The 25,234-nt window shown below is 40.8% G+C and overlaps 1 protein-coding gene across 1 annotated transcript; it reads left to right on the top strand.

The window, feature by feature from the left end:
- Nucleotides 1–245: 245 nt before the first annotated feature.
- LOC126386391 (inter-alpha-trypsin inhibitor heavy chain H3-like) lies at nt 246–25,234 on the top strand. The gene is made up of 29 exons (XM_050038699.1): nt 246–449; nt 3,036–3,196; nt 3,324–3,428; nt 3,634–3,796; nt 3,898–4,008; nt 5,432–5,560; nt 5,715–5,831; nt 6,036–6,204; nt 6,290–6,400; nt 6,491–6,672; nt 6,794–6,973; nt 7,058–7,179; nt 7,415–7,623; nt 10,056–10,073; nt 10,495–10,509; nt 10,742–10,771; nt 11,470–11,484; nt 14,884–14,895; nt 15,024–15,041; nt 16,819–16,836; nt 17,239–17,268; nt 19,536–19,550; nt 20,788–20,814; nt 21,550–21,633; nt 21,763–21,870; nt 23,803–23,971; nt 24,524–24,672; nt 24,848–24,932; nt 25,030–25,234. Exons 1-29 carry the CDS (start codon nt 378–380, stop codon nt 25,142–25,144), a joined length of 2,739 nt encoding a protein of 912 aa, XP_049894656.1. The 5' UTR covers nt 246–377; the 3' UTR covers nt 25,145–25,234.

The raw sequence follows: 25,234 nt of genomic DNA, 5'->3' as shown, positions 1-25,234 counted from the left end.
TTTCATTTTTCAAACCTATGTTTGTGTTACAAACTTTCCGTGTAACAAATTCCTCGCAGAGTGGGCAGGCTGGACACTCGATAAAAGTAAAGCTCAGATAAGCACTTGAATTTCCGAAAAATGTCTGCTTTTTCAACCTGTCACGGCGATTTCTGTTTGCTATGTGTGTGATTCCTGTTAATATGCAGAGAAGGACAGTAGGCGGGAACATCTTTTTGTGTGTGGGCGTGCATGCTAGTGAGTTGTTCAAACAGACGACAGAGAAAATTTTCTCTAAAAAAGAACCAAACATTACACACACATTAATGTTTTTCTTGTCTGTCTGAGTATAAAAAGACTGTTTCAGCTGCCTGACTCCAACCAGAGTGCCATCCATCATGGAGAGATCTCTGGTGCAAATCACCCTGTTTGGGCTGCTCCTGGCTTTGGTTACCACACTACCAAACAAGGTAAGACAAAACCAAAAGGACAGACCACCACACTGCAAGACAACGGAATCTATCGAGTATATCTATTTAAGTTAGGTTATGGTAAAACTCCAGGGAAATATAATGATAATGCAATGTTGTTTTAAGTGACGAAAACATGTTGTTGCCTGTGTGAACATGTATTATTCATGTTGTTGGGCTATAAATCTTTTTACACAGTCACACTGGGTGGACTTAACTCCCTTTTGAGCACAAAAAGCTGATCCCCATGATGTTAATGATTACATTTTAGGATGATTTCCAAAGTTCAATCAATATTTGTGAACATGAGTCACTCTCTCTCAGAGCCAGAAACCAGAGAAACAAGTCTCAACTTGTGATGTCAGAAAAGTATAAGGTCTGGAGCTGCCTCATAGACAATAAATGGGAGCTTGATTTTGTGGATACACAGAATGTTTTTCTTTTTTATTCTATTGTAGTGTTTTTATTTCTGAAACAGAAAATGTGCCCATATACTCCCCTGGGTGCTCTCAGTGCCATCTAAAACATCTGTCCTTATTATCTATGGAGCAGCTCTAGACTTTATATCTTATGACATTGCAAATTTGAGTTTTAGCACTGTAGTTTTTGGATTTGGGACAGAGTTGTTCATTTTTACTAATATTTTTGGACTGTGTTAGATCCTAGAAATTACATGTATTCATTTTGAAAATGGGCGTAGTTCACCTTAAAGACTGTTGGGAGAGTGCATGACATTGAGATCATTTTGTCACACTTACACCAAAATCTGAGCAATAACCTCTATTATACATTTCAAACACGCATATAAACACTATCAGCCCACTATCTACCTGCGACCACTGATTTAAAATCACATATGTTTTGTTGTTTTGCCTCTGTTGATTGTTGTATGTGAAAACAAACATCAGCGGTGGAGGAAATATCCATATCATTTACTTCAATAAAAGTACGAATACCACACTGAAAAAAAAGTGCTGCGTTAAAAACCTCAGTAAAGTAAAAGTATGCAAGTGTTATTATTAGCAAAATATACTTCAAGTAAACTAAACCCAGAGGAAGACAACAGTCTTTTTTTCCTGTAAATCAGCTTCTTTTTGGATATTACTCAATCATGGTCTGTTTATCCAAACACCCCCCTCCCCCTAAACATACACACAACCCTCCACAGGAGGAAATATGGACCAAACAAAAAAATCAGCAGGAGTTCTTATGCTGTGCTCACAGGAGTTCTCAGATGAAAGACACACACAGACTTGAGACTTGAATTTGATTATTGATGAGAGACAAATTTATACACCTTTTAAGGCTTTATATGACGTAATTATTATATTATTTTTGAATCTTACTTTTATTTCAAGAAATTATTATTTCAGACAAATAAAGATTACTGCAGTGACAGACGAGGAAGAGTATTTTAAGATCTCGAATTAGGACCAGGCATGGGACAAGATGAATATTTCTCAGGAGCTGAATTTAAAAAGTATGACAAAATGGTCAAAATCTCATATTAATCTTAAGTGCTATATCACAGACAACTGGACTTGCTTGAGTTTCTTGAAGATGTCTTGTCTCTCATCCAAGAGGCTTCTTCAGTTCTTCTTCAATTCAAACTGAAGAAGAACTGAAAAAGCCTTTTGGATGAGAAGCAAGACATCTTCAAGAAACTCAAGCAAGTCCAGTTGTCTGTGATATAGCACGTAAGATGACCATGACCTGGATGACTGAGAATCTTCACCAACATCTCATATTAATGTTATATTGAGCTCAGTTAAGTCCAGGAGAAATAGGCTGGACAAACAAGAAATTTTCTTTTTCGTTGGGAAAGTACTCATTCATTGTGCAGTAAAAAAACATCCCTGTCAGTGGTTTAGTTTTGTTTCCGGATCAACATTACTGCTGTATTAATGTGCATGTTGCATTTTACTGCATAGATGTGTAAGGTGCTGCTAATTTGAACTACTTTATATACTGTTGGGTAGTTTAATCTACAGCAATGCACTATATTCTCTATGATCATCATATGTTTGCAGTGTCACTGTCCTGTGAGATCTATGTATCTCTAATGAATCAACTTCTCATGGTGTCAGAAAAACCAGCCCTGTTTTCAGCTGATCCAAGAGGGTCTATAAAGAGTTTTGTGAGCTTAAGATGTAGAAGAATTTTCTCAGCCCATGAAAAACATGTCATCCTTTCATTTATCACAAAAGTTCACATTCAATTTTTGTAAAGTAACTAAAGCTGTCAGACAAATGAAGTGGAGTGAAAAAAATTACAAAATTTGCTGATGAGATGTAGTACAGTAGAAGTATAATGCTGCAGAAAAAAGGAAAACTCAAGTAAAGAACAAGCATATTTGTACTTAAGTACAGTATTTAGTAAATATACTGAGTTACATTCCACCAGTGGATAAAGCAATAACGAGAATGGGGTGTTTCTGCAGTTAGAGCAATGAGATTTCACTGATGCCACCCACCTGCACTTAGTTATTGACCATCAACTGATCTTTGGTCAGCTGGTCGTCAGCCAGCGACATCAACAAAGCCATTTATTTTATTGTGAAATGTGCCTCTTCCTGTATTTGTTCAGGACAACTGGGACATCTACAGCTTTCACATCAACTCCACAGTGAGCAGTCGTTATGCAACCACTGTTATCACGAGCCGCGTGGCCAATCGAATGGATGAGTCAAAGGAAATAGAATTCCAAGTCCGGATTCCCAAGAACGCCTTCATCAGTAAATTCAGAATGTGTGTAAAGCAAAGACGAATATTTACCAGTATTTGCACATTAAGAATTTTAAAGAAGAATGAATATAAATCATGGGCTACTCAGGAGTATGCATATAAACCAAGACTTTTCCTTGATCTCCTTCAGGTTTATAGATGGCCAAGTGTACGATGGTGTTGTGAAAGGTAAAGAGACAGCTCAGCAGCAGTACACTGAGGCTGTGTCCCGAGGCCAAAGCGCTGGGATTGTCAGGTACATGTGTCCTTCGAGATGAGGAAGGAGGAAAAGAAAACACATCATATGACCATTTTTTTCTAACTTTTCTCAAATGTTTAAGTTTGCTTTCAAACCTCTAGCAATGAGGGGTCATGAATACACAAAAAGTAGGTATTGTTTCATTTTAAGGGGTCACCAGGAAACCAATGCTTTACTGCAATGATTATCGTCTCTCTTGCAGTTCTGTAGGGAGGACCCTCGAGGAATTTAAGACCTCCGTGAACGTGGCTGCTCACAAAAAGGTCACGTTTGAGCTCACATATGAGGAACTGCTGAAACGCAGGCTCGGCAAGTACAAGCTGCAAATCCACGCTCAACCCATGCAGCCTGTCAAAGACTTCAAGGTGCGTTTTTCTTATCGGTATCTATTCAGGAAAACAATACCAGTGTGAAAACGTCTTCATGGTCAGAACTTCTCTTTTATTTAACTTATTCTCATTGGCAGGTTGATGTGCACATTAATGAGCAAGCCGGCATCAATTTCATCGAGGTTAAAGGAGGACTAAGCACAAAATCTCTGGCTAATGCCATCACCAAGACACATGCAGACAAACAGGTACAGCATGCTGTGATTCAGAATTCTCTTTTCAATTTAGCTGCTTCTTATTCTGCCCAAAGTGTTTAACTACACTATGTCTCATGGAGTCATAATATCACTGGCCATACTGCATTCTGGCTTATTGCTCGTCCTTGTGCACATCTCTTTACATTGATAAATTGGTGCAAAGATGATGAAGGAAAGTGATTGCACTCAACTCTGGCTATCAGAAAAAATATGTTTTATATTAAATAGCCACATTTATAATTCCATCTCACGCTCCATTCTACCCTCACTCGTGAACAAGACCCTGAGATACTTGAACTCCCTTGCTTGAGGCAATAACTCTCCCCCAACCTGGAGGGGGCAATCCACCGGTTTGTGGCAGAGGATCATGGCCTCAGGTTTGGAGGTGCTGACTCTCATCCTGACGGCTTCACACTTGGCTGCAAACCGCCCCAGTGCATGCTGGAGGTCACAGTGTGATGAAGCCATCCATGGGTGTCATGGGTAGTGACAGAAAGAATGAGATCGCGGATACAAGCGGCCAAAATGAGTTTCCTCCGTGGGGTGGCTGGGCTCAGCCTTAGAGATAGGGTAAGGAGCTCTGCCATCCAGAGGGAGCTCGGAGTAGAGCCGCTGCTCCTTTACGTTGAAAGGGGTCAGTTGAAGTGATTCAGGCATCTGATCAGGATGCTCTCTGGGCGCCTCCTGTTGGAGGTGTTCCGGGCACGTCCCTCTGGTAGGAGGCCCCGGGGCAGACCCAGAACATGCTGGAAGGATTACATATCTCATCTGGCCTGGGAACGCCTTGGGGTCCCCCAGGAGGAGCTGGAAATCGTTGCTGGGGAGAGGGACGTCTGGGGTGCTTTCCTTGGCCTGCTGCCCCCACAACCCGGCCCCAGATAAGCGGATGAAAATGGATGGATGGATTTATAAATCCACCTCAGGGTACCATTCTTCGAAAAGAGAAAAATTCTAAATTCAGTCTCCATTCTGAAAGTTGGTGCCGAGTTCCTGACTTGTGTACAGTGGCTGCATTGTTTCAGACACACAAAAAACACATAAACAAGTCTTCTGGTGTATGATAGGCATTTGTATCATCCACTCATTTTTATATACAGTATATCTGTGTGCACTTTTGCAGTTTTCACTTTCTGGTTTGACGTTACACTGCATTTTATTGTACCGGTAGTGCTCAACTGCATATCTGTGTTTTTGTATGCATTGTGTAATAAGCTACTGGGTGCTGTCCGTCCGTCCATCCGTCCCTCCGTCCCTCCGTCCGTCTGTCCATCCATCCATCTTTCACAACACTGTGCAGAGACAATGAAGTTGAAACGAATCAATTTTAATGAAAATGATCTTTTTGACTGATAGAATGTCTTCATCAACTTTCATGCCTATTACGAGTCTGTAACCTGATTCGTCCTGTTTCCAGGCGTGGGTGTATTTCTACCCGACAGAGGCTCAACAGAAAACGTGTGACAGCTGTGGAGAGCAGGGTATGAATGGAGATCTGGTTATCACTTATGATGTCAACAGGGACACCTCACTGGGAGACATCAAGGTACAGTGAGAGTCCATTTCCTGGAAGACTGTTGATTCTGAGTGCTAATTAGCGTTTTAAAAAATTACTATATTACTTAAGTGGATATTTTTATCTTCTCCCGTCTTTTCAACAATCTTTTTTAACCTATCAAACTTCTTCTTTCTCCCCCAAGACTTCAGATGGGTACTTTGTTCATCACTTTGCTCCATCTAGTCTTACCCGCATACCAAAAAATGTAGTCTTCGTTATTGATCGAAGTGGCTCAATGCACGGCAGAAAAATACAACAGGTAGGTTATTTTAAGAGTGTGTGTTTGTGACAGATTACAGCTGTAGAACTGGAGTTTTTTTAGTTTATGACATTCAACTGTCTATGATTCACTTCACAGAAAACTTTATTTAATACACAATTTGAGGACATGTCAAACAAATAATATTTCATGGTGACTTTTTGTGGATAAAAGTTCATATGTGTGAATGATGTTTTTGCCCAGACCCGAATAGCCTTACTCCACATCTTGAACGACCTGGCAGACGAGGACTATTTTGGTCTAATTACTTTTGCTAACTCGATTAATCACTGGAAACAAGAACTTGTTCAAGCCAACAAGAAAAACCTGGAAAGTGCCAAGACATTTGCACGGGATATTAGAGACAGAGGAGGTAAGGTTTTTCATTCATATTTTATGAAGGGATGACAACATTTCAGAAATGGCAGAAATTAAACATTTGTTTCATTTCATTTCAGGCACAGACATTAACAAAGCAGTGTTGGAAGGAGCAAGTATACTGAATGCACACCCAAGAGAAGGTTCAGCGTCTATCCTTATACTTCTCACTGATGGAGACCCAACCTCAGGTTACAATAAAACACACATCCACACAAACACATGCACAAATACTTCAAGAAATGAATGTAATGTGTCTTTTTAAACTTGTATCTTTGCAGGGGTGACGAATATTGAAATAATCCAGTCAAATGTCAGAGGAGCTATTGCAAACAAATTCCCACTCTACTGTCTTGGATTTGGTTTTGATGTCAATTTTGAGTTCCTTGAGAAGATGTCGCTGCAGAACAATGGTGTGGCACGACGGATTTATGAAGACTCAGACGCTGATTTACAGCTCAAGGTACCTGAAATCACTTGCTCACAATATGTGGCATACTCTACATTTCCACAGATAAAACAGATCCATGGTTGGCTGTGGAGAGATTAAGCATTCATGCAGTGTCCATACTGTGTGTCAACAGGGATTCTATGAAGAGGTGGCCACTCCCCTGTTGACAGATGTGACAATGATCTATTTAGGTGGGACTAATCTCACCCAGACTAACTTCACCCAGTATTATAACGGCTCTGAGATCGTGGTGGCCGGTCAGATCACTAACAACGACGTTGAGACCTTCACTCCACAAGTTGTGGCCATTTCGGTAAAGATCGCTGCACGCTGCACATAATCTCCTGAAAGGTTTGTGAAAGCCCCTGCACATATAAATTAATTTGACCTATGACAGGGGAGGGGAAGGCTAATGTTTTCTGAGACAAATGCCACCGTGGAGTCCACTGGAACAGTGTCTAACAACCGCATTCAGAGGGTTTGGGCCTACCTCACAGTCAAACAGCTTCTGGAAAAAGAGTGAGTATGATGGCGACCACCTTTTCTCTTTCTTATTGTGTTATTCTTATTAACATAAAGCAGGTGATCATCAGCATATTTCTTATTATTTACCACAAATACTTTGAATGAATAACAGTTGTTATCATCATAGCATAAGGCGTTTACCAGCATAGGCTTGACTGGCATAGATGTTGGGGTATTTCCTCACGATGAAAATGACAGTGACAGTGTATGTACACAATTTGTGAAACAGGCTGCTGTTATCTGGACCTGAGAAGGAGAATGTAACGAAAGAGGCCTTGGAGCTGTCACTGAAGTACAGCTTTGTGACGCCCCTCACATCCATGGTTGTCACCAAGCCTCAGGGGGAGACCACAGACGTGCTCCATAAACCCAAGGAAGGTGAAACCTCACAGGCACAGCCCCGTGTAACGCATCATCGATCCATGACATATCTTTCTGGTAAGCAACACACATGTGAACAAAATAAATACAATGCAGAATCAGGTGTCAACATTTCTCTCTTATCAGGGCAGCTATTATTCCAGGAAAGACGATAACAGGCGGTGTAATCACATCGTACAAATACAGTTCAGTCAGGAACACTTAAGTCAAAGAAAACTTTATTTCCATTTGCAGTATTATATTTGGCGGTATTGCTCTGTTCTGGGGCCTCTCTGCCTTTCCTCAGGCCTGCGCAGAAAGCCTCTTCCATGCGCCTACGTGGAAAGCATGAGGCGGAGAGAGCATACCTCTCTGCCCTTCCATGTGCCTACATGAAAAGCCTATGGCAGGGAGACCAGCAGCAAAGACCCCCCAGGAACAGAACAGAGCAGCATCAATGACAAACAGAAATGACATTGATAAGTCAGACACAGCATGAAAAGGAGGAGCTGGGGTGGAGGCAGGTTGCAAAGCAGCTTGCAGAGGAAGCAGCAACAGTAGGCAGGCCAGAGCAGTTTAAATAGGGCGCCTTGAATGAGATTTGCCAATAGTTGCAAAGAAAGGAATCATGTGATCTATCAACTGACTCCCTTCCATCAATCAGTTGCTCCATCAGTTGATTGGGCTGTTTGAGATCAGCTGATGTAGCTGGGATGTGAGCTGAGCTTGACATCATGTCTTGCCTGAGCTAATGCTATGCTCAATTTATTGCATTTAAAGCTTAGGTAGGCAGCGGGGAGTGAGGCAGAGGGACCGCACTGTGGCTTGTTAGCTGATTCTTGTCTCTTTGTGATTAGGTCTTTGCAGGGTGAGGAGAGGCCAAGTAAACGAGCCCCACACAACTGTGCAATGAAGTAAAATTGAATAAATAAGGTCCTGTTTATACAACAATGATTTCAACTGTAAACTGTAAACTTTAGTTGCACTTTGGCTGATTGTTTACATGAAAGCGATGTTTTGGGTGCCTGAAAATGCATCGTTTTTAAAACTGGTTCCAGAGTGCAGTTTTTTTGAAAACAGCACCGTCTTTGTTGTCAAGTAAACTTGCAAAATGCAGTTCCTCTGAAAACTGAGACTTTTCACACAGTACGGTTCCGGTCACTAGGCATGCACACGAAAGTCAACCATCACAACAAAAATGGCGGACTCGTGAGCTCTGTTTGTGCTGCTCACCCTATCGAAATTATCAACGCTTCTCCAGCAAAGTGTAGATTTACCGTAGCAACTCCACCTCATCGTCTGTCCAGACAAACATTTGTGCGTTTGCCATTTTGTTTGTTTATACATCACCACTCTGTAGCAAGGCTATTCAAAAGAAGGCTGAGACACGGGGTCAAACATGGGGGGACTGCACATGCGCAGTAAAATCTGGTCTGCACTTCCTCAAAGGCTCAGTAGATGGCGTGAGACCGCGGAATAAGGGGGATGTGCATGCATGTCATTTTCACAGCTTATTACTGGACTGTCACTGGTGGCCTGCGTTGTGGGTGAGAATGACAGAGATGCAATTCCAACAACTTCAGGCAGCCGCAGTCCAAAAGTCCAAGCAGACCGCACTCCTTGATCGCCTGAGCGGATCCTGCGCTTTTTATCCAGCGCCCCTGCTGTCACCCTCCAGCATCGCAGCTCAAGTTACACTGCCCATGTGCAATCCCCCCATGTTTGACCCCGTGTCTCAGCCTTCTCTTGAATAGCCTTGCTCTGTAGAAGGAAGCACGAGTGCAGGCGTGTGTTGTTTCATTACAAAGTCACACCGCCAACTACTGGCCTGGCATGTGTACTACAGCGTTTTTGATCATTTTTGCGGATCTGTGTGCAAGGCGATTGTTATCAAAACATTGTTGTTTTAATGCTGAACTTTTTTCGAAAATGAGAAAAGATTCCATTTTCAGCGGACTGTTTTTCGTGTTAACATGGCCTCAGTGTATGGGAAACACTGGGTTACTCTATGAAGCGCGTGCTTCGGTAATCTGGTGGGAGGGGCTTAGGTCGAAGAGGGGAGCCACAGGAGAAGGGCGTGTTTTCATATTCTGCCATTTTGTTTGTTTTTATGCCTGTTCCAGACCTCTGCCTACTCCAACTTTAATAAGAACCGTAGAGTCTACAGTCTATGGGCAACACTTGTTTTTATAAATCAAATCAAGTGTGGGTGTGGCACTGGACATAAAATTTACATTTAGAAATGATGTTTAGAAACAATTAATTAATTCCCAATAATAAAACTATTTGATTAACGCAATGATAAATTCATCTGTTTTTAATTCACAGTTTGCAATTAAATATGTCATTTAGACTATTGACAGACATTAATGATGGTCCTGGATATGAAAACATTGACATGACATTTACATTTTCACCAATACAAGTTCATTTGTCAACATCATGAGTATTGTAACTTTGCAATAACCAACAATAAATAATTATTTTTGTTATGTTTTTCTTTTTAACAGCACCACATGTTATGCCAGGTAAGACATAGGTACACATCTGAATACTGACATGACAGCCACACCATTGGTTAATTTATAATTTAATGTATTTTATACATAGCAAACATTTATTAAAATTAACGTTTTAGAAATAATGTTAAGAAACAAACAATAATTCCCGATAATGAAACTATTTGATTAACGATGAATTAATCTGTTTTTAATTCACAGTTTGCAATTAAATATGTCATTTAGTTAATGTAAACATTCATTTCTAATACTTAAGTGTCGTGCAGCAATGGTAGACTGTTGATAGAAACTAATGATGGTCCTGGATTTGAAAACATTGACATGTCATTCAATTTTTCACCAATACAAGTTAATTTGTCAACATCATGAGTATTGTGAAGTGAATAAATAACCATGCTAATTATTTTTGTTATCTTTTTCTTTTGAACAGCACCTGTTATGCCAGGTAAGACATTGGTACACATCTGAACTATACTGACATGACAGCCTCACTATTGGTTAATTTATAATATAATGTGTTGAATACATGGCAAACATTTCCTCTCATAATTAAATCTCCACAGAGCTATGCATTATTTATATTATAAACGGAGGGTGGAGTAGGGTGCAAGTTAATGTACAAAGTAAATTGACAACTGTACTGTAATTTCATTTTATCATCTTTGTCCGTTTCACAGGACTCTACAGTAGACAACTTTACCCAATCTGTAGGTACCGAAGTACACGTCTGCACCGTTCTGACATGACAGATACGCTATTGATTAATATGTGATATAATATATCTTACAAATAGTCAACAGAATACAGGACACATGCAGCGTGCATCCTCTCTCATGAGTAAATCCTCTCATTCTTTGCTCAACAATGCAAACAAAAAAACTGAAAATTAAGATTGTGGTTATTAATTTGTAGCATAAATAATCTGATTTATGTTTAAGTGTTGTAGAATGCATGTGCTTCTATTGGAAATGAAAGTTAAATATTAAATAACAGAAAGTAACTTGCATTAAATCCAACTCGGGGCACCACCGTTCGAAATGGGAAAATAAATAACCAATTAGTTTAGTCTCAATTCTGAAGGTTACTGCTGAGTTCTTGAACTTGTGTACAGTGGCCATAATACTCAACACACAATATATGTATAAGTTAAATGATTATAGGCCTACTGGGTACATACACACTACTAAGTAAAAAAACATAGATCAATACATAAATAAATGAATGTATATCAATATACTGTATATCAAAGGATAGATAGATAGATAGATAGATAGATAGATAGATAGATAGATAGATAGATAGATAGATAGATAGAGGGTGGAGTAGGGTGCAAGTAAATCTACAAAGTAAATTGTAATTGTATTGTAATTTCATTGTTATCATCTTTTTTCCCTTTTAACAACAGACCCTGACATCGATGGTAAGACGAACTTCAGGTCCATAAGTACACATCTGCACCACCTCTGACATGACAGATACACTACTGATGAATTCATATTATATTGTACAGGCAGGAACAATCAGCAGGAAAACCACAAGGTATCATGAGCAGAGGCCTGTACTATGAAGCCAGTTCAACTTGCACAGGATATATTTTTACTATCTGGTTTGATTAACCCTAACATTAGCTGCCTGAATAACCGGTACTACAAAGCTGGTTGTCAGCTAGTTCAGTCAACTCTGGGTTTTCCTATTCAGCCACGAGCGCATTCATGTGAAAGAGGCATCATTAGAACCATGAATGAAGTAGACTACTTCATACAGGGGCAAAAATCCCATTTCTTAGTGGGGGGGGGCAATAAACAGTAAAATTTTAGAGAATAATTCCAGGGGGGGACAAGGAATAAAAGTTGTAGCCTGTCTTTTATACAGCATCTTTTACCGCAATTTGACGCTTTAATCTTCTCTCTATCTCTCCAACAGGCAGAGTGAATGTCTATACTAACTAAACTAAAACTAAAACTAAACATTTCCCGCAATTAAACTGGTAAACTGGTTTATAAACAGTGTGCTGTGAGATCTGCCGCTGCGCACCTCACAACCGTGCGTAATAGTCGCGCGTAATGACCGCTCCTCGTCTGCACGTCTTTCATGTTTGTCTCACTGACAGGTGGAGAGCCTACAGACAGGTACCCATTGCTCCGCCACTGACTGCTCTTGTCCTGTCGTCTCCCTCTTCTTTCTCTCCTGTCCTCTCTATCACTAAACTCTGAGCTTAATCATTAGCTTTTAGCTTAGCAGCACTCGTAATTGAGTAGGCTTTTGAACAATGCAGGAGAAATGTTGCAGACAGTTTATATTATCAGCCTGGGCCTTGGGCTTGTTGTAACAGTAAATGGGATGTGTTGTAACTTGTGTAAGTTAAACTGTGTCTGTGTGAGTGTACATCTTACTCTGCGATGCGCGATGTGGGTAGCGGTTCCAGCCACACGCTGCTACTGCTGCCAAGCAGCCCCGCCTGTTGGAAAGAGTATGGGATATACCACTACTAGGAATGGGAGGGGGGGACTAAATCTTTTAAGATTTAAATAGCACATTATTGCACGATTATAATGAGCACCGCTTACATTGTGCTTTCAATAAATACTACTGCATTGTTCAAAAATTATTAATTGTGTCTCAAATGATTCTAGGGGGGTACAGCTTTACTGAAGGGGGAGTCATGTCCCCCCGTCCCCCCGGGATTTCCGCGATGAAACAGTACCGAAAGTGTCTGCGACTGTGAGACAATAAAATGTCAGTGGCGTGGGATGTAAACAACAATCTGTAATCTTATAACAGAAATGTAGAAACATTGAAAACTCAATCCAAAAATTCACCATCAGCCAAGACTTAAATTACATGCAGGTATCACCAGCTGCCAACTCTCACGCATTGACCGTGAGACTCACGCAACTGACACTTTTCACACGCTCTCACGCCACATGTCCATTTTCTCACGCAGTGAAAACTAAATTCATAACTGATAACGTCGTGGCGTGAAAAGAGGATAATGACAGCGCACGGACAGACAAGACAGAGCAGCAAAACGCAGCAGCAGCACCGTGTTATTCAGGTCATCAGGGGGAAAGCAAGAAATATACAGATATCTATTATATTGTAATTTATTCCCATGCATGCTGCTCCGAGTAATCTCAGTCAGCGTCTCTTCCTCTCCTCTCATACCGTGCACACACAGGCAGGAGCGAGTGAGTTACTATGGTTACGGGAATGCTCTGTGTCTCTGTCGCTTTCTCACGATTCCAAATAATAGGTTTTTAGGTTGGCATGCCTATGTGTAGCGGCAGCCAGCAGGTACAGTGCTGTGCGTAAAACCTCACTCCCCGACACATTAAGATGCGCACTAGCGACAGACACTCGGGGCCATGGATTTTAGTCTGGATTATGTATGTAACTACCTCAATGCTGAAATCTAGTAATATAATTTTACATTTTTGGTTAACATTATACATGGTTGCTCTTTCTTGTCTTAGTCCAAGAGGTTAGGTGGTGTAGAAATACAGGAAATTTGTTTTAAATTACATGTTTTCTCTGGGAGTTGGTTCATAAGGCCTTCCCGGAACAAATCTCACTCCAAGCTGAAGTCAAAAGTTGGCAGCCCTGAGGTATCACAGAGCTATGGGCCTGTGTGACATTAGTACAGAGTATTTTTTTACTGTTTAGTTGGACGATGATGAAACTGCTCCAAACATGTCACATAAAACGTGATGCCAGACTGTTTCTGCTGCTGAAGTAAAGGGTGGAAAAGTAGTTGATGACTGATGAGGTCTGTCTGACTGAAATGTGGCATTTATAATAACAGGAGCCAATTAACAGTGTGTGGATTATTTTACTCATAGAATATCTGCTTTATCCTCGTTCTCATCACACATGTGTCTAATGTTATTTTTGAGCGTTGAGTGTTAAAGTAGCAGCATTGTCCATGCAGACTTAAGTAAAGTTAACATAAATTAAAATCCTGCTAAAATCATGTGTTTAGTGTTGTAAACGATCTCTCCGTTTGTTTGAAGCTTTGTTTTAAAACCAGTGGAAATAGAGCCCTGGAACAATGAAATGATTCTTCTGACCTTAAATAATATACAGTATAGGCTCCTCTTTTTACCTGAGACTGCGGACTTTTGTCCATGGATACTTTTTTCTTCAGTGATCTGATTGGTCAGAGGTCGGGATGTTGACAGGCTGTGAGCAGGTTAGCTGCTTAGCATAAGTTACAACAGTGATTTATCCCGGTAAAAAGAAAACCAGCTTTGTGGTACTGAAAACCCAGAGTTAACCCCGAAGTTACCTCGCTAACTCCAAATCCTGCTTCATAGTACAGGCCTCAGATGATCTAACAAAGAACAAAGGAAGTGGGCAAGTACATGTAGAAAGACATTAATTGGGGAAGTGAGAACAGGTGAGTACACTGCAGGACTAGTGAGGGACAGGTGAAGCTAATCAGGACGGGGCAGAAAATCAAAACCGACGGGAGAACACGAGGGCAGGAAGTGAAGTGCTCAGAAACAAGAGGAGATGTGAGTAACAAAATAAAACAGGAAACTCTAAGAGATCAGGGGAGATCATGACATTTTTTTGTAGCATAAATGCTTTCATTCATTTCATAAGTGTTGTACAATGCCTGCACTTCTATCAGAAATTAATGTTTTAATATTAAAAAACAGAATTTAACTTGCATTACACATTCTCTCACATGAGTACATCCTGACAGAGCTATGCATTATTTATGTTAAAAACTGGGGGTGGAGTAGGGTGTAAGTTAATCTACAAAGTATATTAACACCTGTATATTGTAACTTCATCTTTTTCCTTTTCCTTTTAGCACTTCCAAAACGTAAGACATTAATGATGGTCCTGAATTTGAAAACACTGACATGATACAAGTTCATTTGTCAACATCATGAGTATTATGAAGTGAATAAATAACTATGTCAATTCTTTTTATCTTTTTCTTTTTAACAGCACGAACTGGTATACTAGGTAAGACATAGGAGCACATCTGAACTATACTGACATGATCGATTTGTCATATAGTGAATTTGACATAATAGCATACACAGACAATAAGCTTTGAGCGCGCTGTAATTCAAGTGGACTGAGAGGAAAACAGACTTCTGTACCTCCGCTTGGCTCCGTTTTCAGGCTTTAGAGAATCTAGGCTGTGGCGCCAGACTTTGACAAATCACAGGTCATATCAGAGAGAGGGCATTTCTCGAGGGGTGTGTCAAAGTGTCAATATTTGCTGACCTGAGAATGAGAATAGGCAGGTAAGGCCTGTCTTCCTACCGGATCAGCCATCTATTGCCGCCATTACACAGGTCAGAGCCAGCATCAGCCCGCTGTGACATTCAGCGCCAGGGGGTTTGCACTGGCCTAGTTCAAGCTGCAACAGCCGCTGACTGAAGGTTGGTCTCCAGAACGGCTGCCCAGTGTCCTCCAAGCAAAGCAGTCGACAGCAGCGGGGAGTGAGGCAGAGGGACCGCACAGTGGCTTGTTAGCTGATTCTTGTCTCTTTGTGGTTAGGTCTTTGCAGGGTGAGGAGGGGCCAAGTAAACAAGCCCCACACAACTGTGCAATGAAGGTCCTGTTTATACAACAATGATTTCAACTGTAAACTGTAAACTTTAGTTGTACTTTGGCTGATTGTTTACATGAAAGCGACGTTTTGGGTGCCTGAAAATGCATCGTTTTTAAAACTGTTTCCAGAGCGCAGTTTTTTGGAAACAGCACCGTCTTTGTTGTCATGTAAACTTGCAAAACGCAGTTCCTCTGAAAACTGAGACTTTTCGCACATGACGGTTTCGGTCACTACGCATGCGCACGAAAGTCGACCATCACAACAAAAATGGCGGACTCGTGAGCTCTGTTTGTGCTGCTCACCCTATCAAAATTATCAACGCTTTTCCAGCAAAGTGTAGATTTACCGTAGCAACTCCACCTCATCGTCTGTCCAGACAAACATTTGTGCGGTTGCCATTTTGTTTGTTTATACATCACCACTCTGTAGAAGGAAGCACGAGTGCAGGCGTGTGTTGTTTCATTACAAAGTCACACTGCCAACTACTGGCCTGGCATGTGTTCTACAGCGTTTTTGATCATTTTTGCGGATCTGTGTGCAAGGCGATTGTTATCAAAACATTGTCATTTTAATGCTGAACTTTTTCAAAACGAAAATGAGAAAAGATTCCATTTTCAGCAGATTGTTTTTCATGTTAACATGACCTCAGTGTATGGGAAACACTGGGTTACTGTATGAAGCGTGTGCTTCGGTAATCCGGTGGGAGGGGCTTAGGTCGAAGAGGGGAGCTACAGGAGAAGGGTGTGCTTTCATATTCTGCCATTTTTGTTTGTTTTTATGCCTGTTCCAGACCTCTGCCTACTCCAACTTTAATAAGAACTGTAGAGTCTACAGTCTATGGGCAACACTTGTGTTTATAAATCAAATTTTAAGTGTGGGTGTGGCACTGGACATAAAATTTACATTCAGAAATGATGTTAAGAAACAAATAATTAATTCCCAATAATATGGGAATAACTATTTGATTAACGCAATGATAAATTCATCTGTTTTTAATTCACAGTTTGCAATTAAATATGTCATTTAGACTATTGACAGACATTAATGATGGTCCTGGATATGAAAACATTTACATGACATTTACATTTTCACCAATACAAGTTAATTTGTCAACATCATGAGTATTGTGAAGTGAATAAATAACTATGTCAATTCTATTTATCTTTTTCTTTTTAACAGGACAAGCTGGTAAAGCAGGTAAGACATAGGAGCACATCTGAACTATACTGACATGATCGATTTGTAATATAATGAATTTGACATAATAGCATACATTCTCTCTCAAAAGTAAATCCCCACAGAACAATGCATTATTTATATTATAAACTGAGTTATCATTTTTTTCGCTTTTAACAACAGACCGTGATACGGATTGTAAGACGAACTGCTGGTACATGAGTACACAGCTGCATGACAGATACACTACTGATTTATTTATAACATGTTTTTTATAGCATATATTCTCTCATGAGTAAGTCTTCGCAGAAAAATAAACTATTTATATTATAAACTGAGGGTGGAGTAGAGTGCAAGTTAATGTACAAAGTAAATTAACAACTGTACTGTAATTTCATGTTATTGTCTTTGTCCTTTTAACAGGACAGTATGATGAAGAACATCTCCTAACCTGTAGGTACCAAAGTACACATCTGCACCGTTCTGACATGACAGATACACTATTAATTAATTTGTGATATAATTTATTTTACAAATAGTCAGCAGAATACGGGACACATGCAGCGTGTATAACCTGTATGTGTCTGTATGTATTCATATCTGCACAGAAAGTTAATAATTACACTGACAAAATCAAAATCCCTGTCTGCCAGGGTTGCTGTAGGCTGCACCCTGAAATGTTGGGGTGATAACGAAGGTTACAATATTGTAACCCCAGTTCTATTAGCACAGGCAGAGCCCTTGACTGGACTCTTGGATAATACTTCTCCTTCAATCATGACCACATGTTCACACTGAGATCTGAATAAATGTAGCCAGCCAATCAGGACGTCTCTACCTGAATACATGTGGACGCCACAGTAGTAAACATCCTACACTCTTTTCAGTAAGCGGTGTAGGAGCGACATGGCCCCTTGATAGAAGGCTCTGCCTGTGCTAATAGAACTAGGGTTACAATATTGTAACCTTCTTTCTATTTTACATAGTCTCCGCTCTCTACAGGACTCTTTGGGCACCATGAGTGGAGCCTGATGAATAAATGTCCTGTCGCGGCATTACATAAGCCCTTTTTAAACAGGAATTGTGCAAATTTGCAGGAAAGCAAAATTCAGTCTTCTTTCAGCATTGGCAGCATAAAAACAAAATCAGGGAGTGCGGCAAAATGCCGCCTACCTACTTTTGTTTATACAGAATGCGCCTTTTTCGGGGCAATGTGGGCGTGAGCAAGTAAAAAACGTGTTGCTCAGTGTATGATGTAAACAGTGACGTGGGAGGGAAGCCATAGCTGGTCAGTCCTTCGGCAGTTCTCTCATAAGTCGGCCCATTCCTCACCTTTCCCATCATCTGACGGTTAATGGCCTCTTCGTTTGTGAGGGCAAGGAGGGTGCGATATTCCTTGTCTCCTCAGTTGCTCATCTTTACAGTGTCTGTCAGGTTTGCGTTTCCCTCTTGCTACTAGCTGCTCGCTAATTCCCGCTATCAGCTGTTTCCTGTTTATCCACCGCCAGTGGTTCACACGTGCGGCGTCATCGACAGCTCCTCCCGTTGCGGAAGGCCGCCTCGGTCTGTTTAAACTAAAAGGGTTCAGCCAATTTGACTACCCTACGAGGCGGGAAATTGGGCACCTCGGATCAACTCACCAATCCAGCTCTGTGTGTCTAAATGCTTGCAGCTTGCCTGCAAAACGGCCCAACATTCGCGGAAAATCTGGCAGTGTAAAAGGGGCTATAGACTCACCCACACTGATCCTGACTGGCTAAAGGTTAGTTGCTGTAGCCCGCCTACTTCTTTATAAGAAGGGATAAGATATTTCTGTGCGACTCTGCACCCTGAAAAAATCGACCAAACCTGCAGTAGCTCAGACCATAGGGACTTGGGTTGGGAACTGGAGGGTCGCCTGTTCAAGTCCCCGTCCGGACCAAATATGGATCCGGACCAAATATGGAGCGTGGACTGGTAGCTGGAGAGGTGCCAGTTCACCTCCTGGGCACTGTCAAGGTGCCCCTGAGCAAAGCACCAACCCCGAAAGTATATTAAAAAAATAAAATAAAATAAAATAAAAACAGGGGCTCTCAGGACACCTCAAGACAGTGCCAGATGTCTGGAAGAGGGAGCAAGACAAAAGCTGCCTGAGCTGGGCGAACCAGGCTGTAAAACCTCTCATGCAGACGGCTCACTGACTTGGGTGGGAGCAGGGGAGGCAGCGAGAGCTCAATATGTCCCGCGTCAATGGTCATTACCAGGGGGAAGTCCCGATGCAGAGATGTTGGTGGTGACCTCCTGCGGGACCCTGAAGTACTGGAAACAGAAGAGACCCACCTCCTCATATACTGTAGGGTCCACACATGTTCAGGTAGGCACATCCTAATTGGCCAGTTAGTTTATTCAGATCTTATGTGTGTGTGAACGCGTGCTCATGATTGGAGGAGTAGCATTACCCAAAGAGTCCAGTATGGGGCAGAGCCTGTGTGAGACAGAGCATTTCTTCAGGTCTGTGTGAGACAGTCCAGCCTGTCATAAATAAAGCAACTGTAACTCACATTATCATCAGTGTCATCACTAAGTCCAATCCTGAGATGAAAGAGAATCCTGATCTCCATACTATATACAGTATATTTAAAACTGACGGAGGGTGCAAGCTAATTCACCATTTATTAGTATTTCAAAGTAAATTAACAACTGTATAATAATTTCATAGTTTCATCTTTTCTTTTCAACAGCATTACTTAAACCAGGTAGGACACAGATACATCTGCATTGTTCTGACATGACAGATACACTACTGATTACCACCTAAAATAATGTATTTTCTACATGGCCTACAGCCAGGATACTCAACTTACTTTGCACGGGGGCCACTTTAGCGTAATGACATTTGCCAGTTGATCCTTTTATGTAATCTGTCACCTTAGTACATTCTGTACATTCAAAGTACCAAAGCGTCAGCGGTGTTGCTCGCACTGTCGCAAAGACCAAATTGACCGTGGGGATCAGAGATAATCAATAAAATGTAGGCTGTAAAGCCACCAGTATACCTCTAATCACTGTCCAAGGGATGCAGTAGAATGGCAACGAGGATGTCAGCCGACCAACACTCGCTACTCGGTCCCTGGTTGCAGCGATTTGCGATGCTGGCCAGCTAGGAATTAACTAGCAGCCAGTACAGTACAGTCCTCTCTCGGCTAGCTAACATTTAGCCGTGTTACTTACTGATCCATTAGAAAGAAAGCTAGCTGGACACCGGTTTTGAAGCCTCTTTGGTCACGGAGCTCCCTCCATCTCTTGAACGCCTGACTGAGGTTTACTCTTGTTTTTCCTCTTCTATTATCACTCTCCTTTTTGTGCATCCTCGCCTCCTCAGACAGATTAGCTCGTTTTCTTTTGGGAGGCCATTTTTCACTTATCCCCAAACTTTGTCCGTCTGCCATTGTGCTCCTGACTCAACTATCTCATGCCCCGGCCAGTTCCTCATAAGGACCAGCTCCAGTCCCTGATTGGCTGACCGACCAGTTTGGCAATACATGACGCATTTCCTGCCGTAAAGCAGATTTTTTCCGCGAAAATTCGCCCCCGGTGGCAGAAGCTTATTGCAAAGCCACTAACTAACCTATGTAAATGCGGATAGTCTGATTTTACTGTGTATACTACCCTGTGCAACCCACATTATTTTCATAATGATATATATAGGCAAAAATGCTGTCTGTTGCTTCTTTAAATCAGAAAATGGTCAGCTTGTCACTCGGCACCATAAGTTGAGTTTCACTGGCCTACGGCATTTAACATACATTTTTCACAAGTAAATCTTTGCATTTTTCAATGTGCTGCTTTCATTGTTTAAAAAAAAGAAGAAGAACTGAACAGAAAAACTGTGGGTGAAGGGAGTGTGAAAGCTGAGTTACAATTTATAAGTATTTCAACGTACATTAACAACTGCATCGTAATTTTGTGGTTTCATCTTTTTCTTATTAACAGGACGAAGGAATAGACATCGGACACAACGTAAGTACAACAAAACACATCTCCACTGTTCTGACATGACAGGATCACTATCGATTAATTACTAATATAAAATAATTTATTCTGTAAGTAGCCCACAGCATATAGCATACATTTCTCTTGAGTAAATCTTTGCATTTTTCATAGTACAATGTGTTGTTTTTATTATGTAGAAAAAGAACTGACCAGACAAACTGAGGGTGGAGGAGGCTGCAAGCTAATATACAAATCGTAATTATTTCAAGTAAATTAACTGTATCATAATTTCATTGTTTCATCATTAGACAGCTGCACATCTGTACACAGTCATCATACACAGTTTATTTATCAATAATACAATAATTTTATTAACTTTTTTACTCCTGGAAATTTTTGAATCACAGCCACAAAGATGAAAAACAGATGCTAGATGTTATCTACATGTACAAAAGCAATTCAAATTTTAGAAATGTCTGTAGATCAGCAAGAAGGAGTGACCTATTGGTCCTTACTTAAAATACATTTGATACAAAATAAATTAAGAACAGCTTGGCAGTAATTATAATGTATAATATGTAAACATTATTATAAATAAAATGCCATTATTATAATATTTGTGAGGATTAGAACAACATGTGTATTCAGTGGTTTGTTCTGAGGCTGAGGTTGGGTGTGAGAACATGCTGTCCATTAATGCAATATCCTCCAATGCTTTGTAATATACATGTATTTAACTGACTTGTGTGAATGTATTTACAGGTATTATGTCTATTGATACGGGTGCTGCTCCTGTCCTCATGACAACGAGAGCTACCTTGGTTGTACAAGCCGTAACAGCTAATGGTAGAGTATCTAATAGATGTTATTCATTGCTTTTACCTTTTAAATGTACATCTTAAATGGAGTTGAGAGTAAGAGTCATTTTCAGGATGAGTGTTTCCTTCAGCTGTGTGACTCTGTGTTCCTCTGTAGCTCCTCTTTCTCACAGGTTTTTGATAAAAACTGAGAATATGTCTCTTCCACTGTGCTTTGATGTCACTGGAGACGTTCGCCTTAAACTACTTCATCATCCCAGCACAGGTCAGTAATGTTCCTCTTTGTGCTATTCCTGTTTTCCTTAAATTCCTTTAACAGGCTCGTTAATAAACCCCTGTGCCTCCTTGTGTCCGTTACATAGTGTGCATCAACCCATAATTATTCCCTAGTTTGCAGTGGTGGAAAATAACTTAGCAATTCTTTGAGTACAATTTGCTGATAACACTTCTGTTTTACTTAAAGGTCCAGAGTGTGCAATGTAGGGGGATTTAGGGACATCTAGTGGTAAGGACTGAAGATTGCAACCAATTGAAACTTCTCCCGGTTAGAATTCCTTCAGTGTTCATTGTTCAGGAGGTTTTTTCCAGGAGACAGATTATCCACAGAGGTCTCCTCCTCTCAAAAACAAACGGACCAGGTGGTTAAAACTGGTAAAGACACTGAATAAATATGTATGTGCATGTGCTTAGGGCCTGTGTTCACAAAACGATTTTCTTCAGCAGAAGACTGGTGGCAGGGCACTGGGAGCGCTTCATAAAAGAAGCACTCCCAGTGCTTTATTTAAAATAAAGTGCTCCGCATATGTAATTTTCTGTGACAACAATATCCTGATACCAACATTAGCTAGGAAGCTAATGTTAATCTACATTAACAGAAAGTTGACTACACAGTCAAAAAACAAGCTTACAAAGCAACACATTCTCACGCCGACCTCGTCACATATTGACGTTTAGTCAAAGGCTTTCCACGTCCAGATATGACGTGCAAGGTACCCTGAGTGCGTCAGTTGTTGACGCTCTGTTACATGCATTGTATTCTTTCGAACTATACTTCAGTTTTGACAGGAAATTTACCGTTTACATACAGTCTGCTTCAAAATAAACACACTACATCAGTACAATAATGTGAATTGATGTTTTTTTTCCTCCAACAAGTATCGCATGTGGTTAGGTTAGGCTTAGGAGAAAAAGAACAGGGTTTGGCTTTATAATCTTATGGGATGTAAACACCACTGTCTTAGGAAAAAGTTGGTGTTTGTTGGACCCATCCACCACCAATCCCACCCACCCTACTAGGACTTTGCCGCCTTAACTTTCGTTCTTGTCCCGCCCATTTCTGATGCAGCCAAGTGCCGTTAAACTAAAACCGCAACTGGCAGCGTATCATGTCAACGATAAAGGATGGCTTTTTTCGTCAGTGTCTGATGCCGCAAGTCACTGCCCAAGCGCCAGATTTCGATGACTTCAGAATGAGATCAGGTTGTATAAAGTGAACAGTGATGAAAGCACAACACTCACCAGCAACAACCAGTGTCCGCCAGCCAATCTGCTTCCAAAAAGGGCTTTACTGTCTTCGTTGTGATAGTTAGACAGTAGCCTGGCTAAAAAAAAGTGTCAGTGGCATCACCAGCAACTTTCTGACAAGTTCAGTGATTTTCAACTCAAAGCGCACAAAAAAGGCGGAGCGCTCTGATAAAAGATGCAGGGCATAGCACTTTCTCACAACGTTACATCCGCACGTTGTCCATTTCTTTATTAATTGTTACAAAACTAAAAACTATGCCCCCGCAGTAGAAGTCCCTAGAACTGAACTAAAAAAAACAATTAAAAAAAATCACAGACTAAAGCAGTTTCACAATAGAAAATGTGTTTTTCAAACACTGCTCTTCGCGGAGGAGCTGCTAACTAAAGTGGCTGACGAGTCCCAGCATAGATATAAATGACTCACTCTACAATAACAAACACACAATTCTTATTTTCAGGTGATTATACACCAAAGAAAACAGATCCAGTTTCTGCTGATATATCCCCCTAAATTCCACACACTGAACCTTTAAGTGGGATTTTGAATGATGGACTTTTACTTGTAATAGACTACTTTTTTACATTGTTGAGCTGGTACTTTACAAGTAAAGGATCTGTGCATTTGTACTGTGTAAATGTGGTGCTGAGTCGCATTTGTTCTCTTCTGTATCAGAGCTGTCTGTGAATGGTGAGCTTGATTCAGTGGCGTACGGAGGCTTCAAAAAGATTGTCATCCACTTCAAGGCTGACCTGCAAGTTGAGGTTGACACCAATGAAATCACTGTACGCGAGGGACAGACATTGACACGCCACACTGGACAGGATCATATCACAGCTGCAAGGTGACTGTTTGCATTGTGATGGCAAGAATCATAATACTCAGTGATATGTACAGACTCTCTGAACTGCCAATCAGGATGATTTCATTCACCAATGGGCTTTGCTGTCACCAACGCCAATTATATTAATATATTAAATTTGCCACAAAAAAATTTGATGGAGGCCAATGAGGGGCAACAGTGCAGAACACACTGCAGCGACGTGGGCAGCAGATGCTCACCAACAGCCCAACTTTGACCGACGGCCAACTGTCAGCTTGGTGTGTGAGGGCTTTTAGCTCAATGAAAGACAGAAATGTGAATTCAGAAGGTGTACGATTGTATTGGATTTGTTACCTTTGGACAGGGCCAAGCTGTTCTCCTGTTTCCAGTCTTAATGCAAAGCTAAGGTACTCAGCAGCTGGCTGTAGCTGCATATTAACTGTACATCCTTTCTTCTCTAAACTCACTGCAAGAAAGAGAAACAACATATTTCCTCAAATGTGAAACTTTTGCTTTTAAACTAAGTGCAAAAGAGTCCTAATGAAAATGAATACATGTTCCATATTTTTCTAGTTTGACAGTGATTAGGCGGGACAAGGAAATAGATGTTACAGCTGGAGACACACGAATAGTCATCTTAATCCATGTGAAGGATGGTACAGAATTCCTCTGGCCAGTTGTAAGACAGCAGCCATCGGACAACAACACTGAAGGAATTTTAGGTGGGTGAAAAGGCTGAGTTTGTTTGTATGATTTAACAATATATTCAATCATTGTTTGCACTGTAGTGATTGATGGAAAAATAATCAATTAAAAGAAACAAAAATGTGTGCTGTGTCTATTTAAGTGCCAGCTGTTCAGTGTCATTGCTTTATTGTTTGTCCACTGTGTGTCCAGCTCTGAAGCCCGCAGTGTATGAGGAGGTGCAACAAACTCCTTCAACAAAACTTAAGATCAAAGACCAGGAGACTGACGTTACCAGGTACATATCAGTTGGTCTAAAAAATAAAGCTGTCTTCGAGAGCTAATCTACTTGTATTATACAAAGATACATGACTATTTATGTCTTTCCTTTGTAGGTCCAATGCTGTTGACTACAGTATCGTCTCTCACCCGACACTGGACTGCTGGCTCATGCCTGCTGAGTCAGCCCTGCAGAGACGCCTCGATGATTTCACTGTTGCACAACTTTAACTGGGAACCATGATGAATCACTTGGAAAGATTTCATTTAAAGGAAAAATGAGGCAAACGCTAAGATTAAATAAACAGTATACCAGCTCTT

This window comes from Epinephelus moara, chromosome 24 (genome assembly GCF_006386435.1).
Source record: "Epinephelus moara isolate mb chromosome 24, YSFRI_EMoa_1.0, whole genome shotgun sequence".
NCBI classification, from domain to species: domain Eukaryota; kingdom Metazoa; phylum Chordata; class Actinopteri; order Perciformes; family Serranidae; genus Epinephelus; species Epinephelus moara.
Note: the sequence above shows the minus strand (reverse complement) of the source record. Positions and strands in the feature narration are given on the sequence as shown.

What these genes read in the sequence shown, in the direction of transcription:
- LOC126386391 (XM_050038699.1), top strand. Translation starts at nt 378, where the DNA reads ATGGAGAGATCTCTGGTGCAAATCACCCTGTTTGGGCTGCTCCTGGCT. An exon ending in AAACAGCTTCTGGAAAAAGA is followed by an intron (nt 7,180 to 7,414) that starts GTGAGTATGATG and finishes TTTGTGAAACAG; the next exon opens with GCTGCTGTTATCTGGACCTG. An exon ending in CAGGAGACTGACGTTACCAG is followed by an intron (nt 24,933 to 25,029) that starts GTACATATCAGT and finishes TTTCCTTTGTAG; the next exon opens with GTCCAATGCTGTTGACTACA.